The sequence below is a fragment of the Austrofundulus limnaeus genome, unplaced genomic scaffold, assembly GCF_001266775.1.
Source record: "Austrofundulus limnaeus strain Quisiro unplaced genomic scaffold, Austrofundulus_limnaeus-1.0 Scaffold22, whole genome shotgun sequence".
NCBI lineage: Eukaryota > Metazoa > Chordata > Actinopteri > Cyprinodontiformes > Rivulidae > Austrofundulus > Austrofundulus limnaeus.
The window spans coordinates 63,916-67,543 of record NW_013952424.1 but is presented as its reverse complement, the minus strand read 5'-3'; the positions used below and the strand labels follow the sequence as shown (position 1 = coordinate 67,543).

Genomic DNA, 3,628 nt, shown 5'->3' with positions numbered 1-3,628 from the left:
TTAAAAAATGCAGATTTGGTTTGTCGTCTTTGTTGCTCTGTGCCGCAACCTTCTAACAGCGCTATGATTCATACAGAATAATAAAATACATCGTTTAGTAAAACTGTGACTCTTATTAAACTGATTAAAATACGACTCTTGTCTGGAGTTTAAATTGTCTCTCTGATGTTTCTTGAAGAACCCGTGCGTTAGTGAGGTTAAACATGGCTTAAGTCATCGATTCTTATCTTGTCTCGGCAAAACTACATTATAGTGCAACTTCAAGACGTTTTAGACTCCTGTGAGCCGTGCATGGCTATGTAAACATAAATACATCCATATACAACACAAGTATCAGAAACTTCATCTCTGTCCTCCAGAAACCAGGAACCCTTCAAAAATCCTCAGAGGCAGCAGAGCTCTGATTAAATTTAAAATTTGATTATCATAGATTTTAAAATAAAAACATGTTGAGGCAGAATTAAAAAGCTTGGAAGTCTTTCTAAAAGACAGATTGTAAATAATTGTATGTACAAACCTGTTAGCTTTAATTAAACACCTCAGATTTGATGCTTTACTGAAAGCGATATTTGTGTGAATCTAAAACTTTAAATCTTAGTATCAAGGTCATGGTTTATACAAGAAGAAAATTAAATACATGTTTTTTTAACCTATTTTCAGCAGAATGAAAGCCTTCCAGTACAACAGAGTATTAAGGCTAGACTATGATAACTTTTATTTTAAATAACAAAAAAAGTAGTATGAAAAAGAAGGCGTATGAGAAAAGCCACACAAAAAATGTATGAGAAAAAAGTCATAAAAGAAAAGTTGTGAGTCACGAAAAAATTTGTATGAGAAAAAACTGAGAATAAATGTCACATGAGAAAAATTCGTATGAGAAAAATAGTCACATGAGAAAGAAGTCATGCGAAACAAAAGTCGTATGAGAAAAAAGTTCAAAAAAAGTCATGAGAAAAAAGTCACATGAGAAAAATACATATGAGAAAAAATATTTATATGAAAAAAGAGAAAAATTAGAAAAATTCATATGAGAAAAATATTCATATGAAAAAAGTCATGCAAGACAAAATTCATATGAGAAAAAAGTTATACGAGAAACAGTCACAGAATAAAAGTCATATGAGAAAAAAGTGACATAAAAAAGTCGTATGAGAAAAAGTCATGAAAAAATTTGGAGGAAAAAAGTCACACAAGAAACACGAAAAAAGGTTGTGTGAAAAAAGTCATGAAAAATTATTATTGTTATTATTATGATAATATTCTCATAATATTACAACTTTATTCTCGTACAACTGCTGGAAATGGGCACCAGTGACCCACGCGACCCTGAAAAGGAAGAAGCGTGTACAGAAAATGGATGGATGGATGGATGGTTTAAACATCTCTTAATTAATTTTTCTAAACATGTTTTTGAGGTTAATGACATTGATTTGGTTTTAACTGCCAGGCTACAATAAATCAGTTAAACTGTGCTAACATTTACATTTCAGCTGGACGGAGAACGACTTGTTCTTTTCTCCTACAGCTTGATTAGAAGAATATTTTGAAGTGTCCTGTGGCTTCATTCAGAAGGAGCTAAAGGCCATAAAAAGGTGTAAAAGTGGATTTTCAGGCTCAGGGTTTGTGGAGGAGCAGAGATAAGCAGTAAATATGTCACACGATTAAATAGGAGTAAAGTGATTATATGACTAAAGCAGGCAGGATCGCAGCAAAAATCACGAGCATGATGCAAAAGTCGATTAAATACAAAACGTTCTTCGTCTGCTGTCAGTGCGCTGAGCAGAACCGGTTCTGTTGGACATTCTGGACCTCAGATACATTTCAGAGCTCTACATCCATCGCTTTAATGTCCAGAGGACGGGCAGGAGGACGGGGGACAGGAGGGACGCTCAGAGAGAAGTTTTTAAACCGAGGTAACCCAGGAAGGAGTGTTTGTTAGAGGGCGATGAGGAGGAGGAGGAGGATGAAGGAAGGGGGCGTGGCTTCAGGGAGATGAGCGTGGTGATGGGGAGGAGGGGAGACAGATCCCTCCAGCCCGCTCGCTCGGACAGCGACAGGTGAGGGGGACGAGGGCAGGCGGAGGGAGGGGCGGCGGTGTGCAGCCGCTGGACGTGTTTGTTGGGGTGCGGGCGGTCCGGGTGCGGGCGGTCCGGGTGCGGGCGGCGCGTGGCCTCGGCGGCGCCGTGCTTCACCTTGCAGTGCAGCCGCAGACTGTCCCGCCGCTTGGCGCTGTAGGGGCAGAGGGCGCAGGTGAACGGCCGCTCGCCCGTGTGCACGCGCACGTGCTCCACCAGCTTGTTGGCCGTCCGCGTCAGGTGGCCGCACCGGTCGCACCGGTACTGGTTGCCCTGGCGGTGGCCCTGGAAGTGGACCAGCAGCTCCTGTTGCCCCGGAAACGACCTCTGGCAGATGCGGCAGCGATGCTCGGAGGTGCTCTGCTCCGGCGCCGTTGCCACGGCAACAGGCAGAGCTCTGCTGGAGGCGGCAGGAAGGGTGACGGGGCATCTGGAAGTCGGTCAGATTAACGACACAAACAGGACCAGAAACACAGAGAGAAGAAGGTTTAACCAAAAACTGAACTGTTTTATAAAGTGTTAAACCTTTCATCTTCTTTCAACTTAATTTAATGATATATTTTAATAAAAACACGGCTACACCAGACAATAAACCTGAAATATCATAAAATAAATCCTGATTTGTGTTGAAGCGTTGATGTTTGACAACCCTTTTCATAAAACTGTCTTTTTAATTTCCTCTGGTCGTTTAGGTACGGAGAGCCGTTTCATTCAAAATTAAATAAATACATAAATGATGTAATTAATAAATATTCCATCAAATAAATACATTTCCCTGTGAAATAAAACAAAATCAATAAAATTATAATACATTTTTAACATGTCTTTAATTAATTAATTTTCATTTATTTATTACATGTAGATTTATTTTGACACTTATTTTGTAAAGCTACTTTACATGTTTCAGGGACTTTTATTTTGAACTCCCTTTTTATTTCAGGTTGTTTTACTATTTCATGTTGTTTTATTTCATGGTCCAATATGCAAATGAGTGGGCGGAGTTTTCTCTGTGGGTTGGTTTTCAGGAAATGATCTGTTTCACCACCAGTCAGGGGGATGACTGGATGTCAATGTGCAATCACTGCAGAGAACTCTACTTGAAAACAGACAATTTTAGTCATAACTCGAGACAGGAAGGTGCTGGACACACGAAATTTGAACACCATACATTTGGAAAGATGTTTAACAATTCGGCTTAGCCAACAAAGCTCTGACCTACCCGGAAAAAGATCACAATTTTTAATATGAGTCATAAAATCAGGACTATTTGGCAAAAAGCCACCATAAGTATCACTGCAAAGCCTTTATGTTTTATTTTTAAAAATGAATGTTTAATTATGAAGAAAGGCCAGGCAAGTGTCCTCCCCCAGTGGTGAAACTAGTCATTTCCTGAATCCCAACCCACAGAGAAAACTCCGCCCCCTCATTTGCATATTGGACCATGAAATAAAATGACATAAAATAGTAAACAGCCTAAAATAGTAAAACAGCCTGAAATAGTAAAACTGCATGAAATAAAAAGGGAATTCAAAATAAAAGTCCCTGAAATATGT

General features: G+C 39.4%; 1 protein-coding gene across 1 annotated transcript in view; it reads right to left on the bottom strand.

The window, feature by feature from the left end:
- Nucleotides 1-1,307: 1,307 nt before the first annotated feature.
- The window catches only part of LOC106514703 (zinc finger protein 827), a gene marked incomplete at its 5' end in the record, with an annotated part of 10,549 nt that continues 8,228 nt past the window's right edge, over nt 1,308-3,628 (bottom strand). Inside the window, 1 exon segment of the mRNA XM_014004100.1 lies at nt 1,308-2,505. Within this exon segment, the coding sequence (XP_013859554.1) occupies nt 1,890-2,505 (616 nt within the window).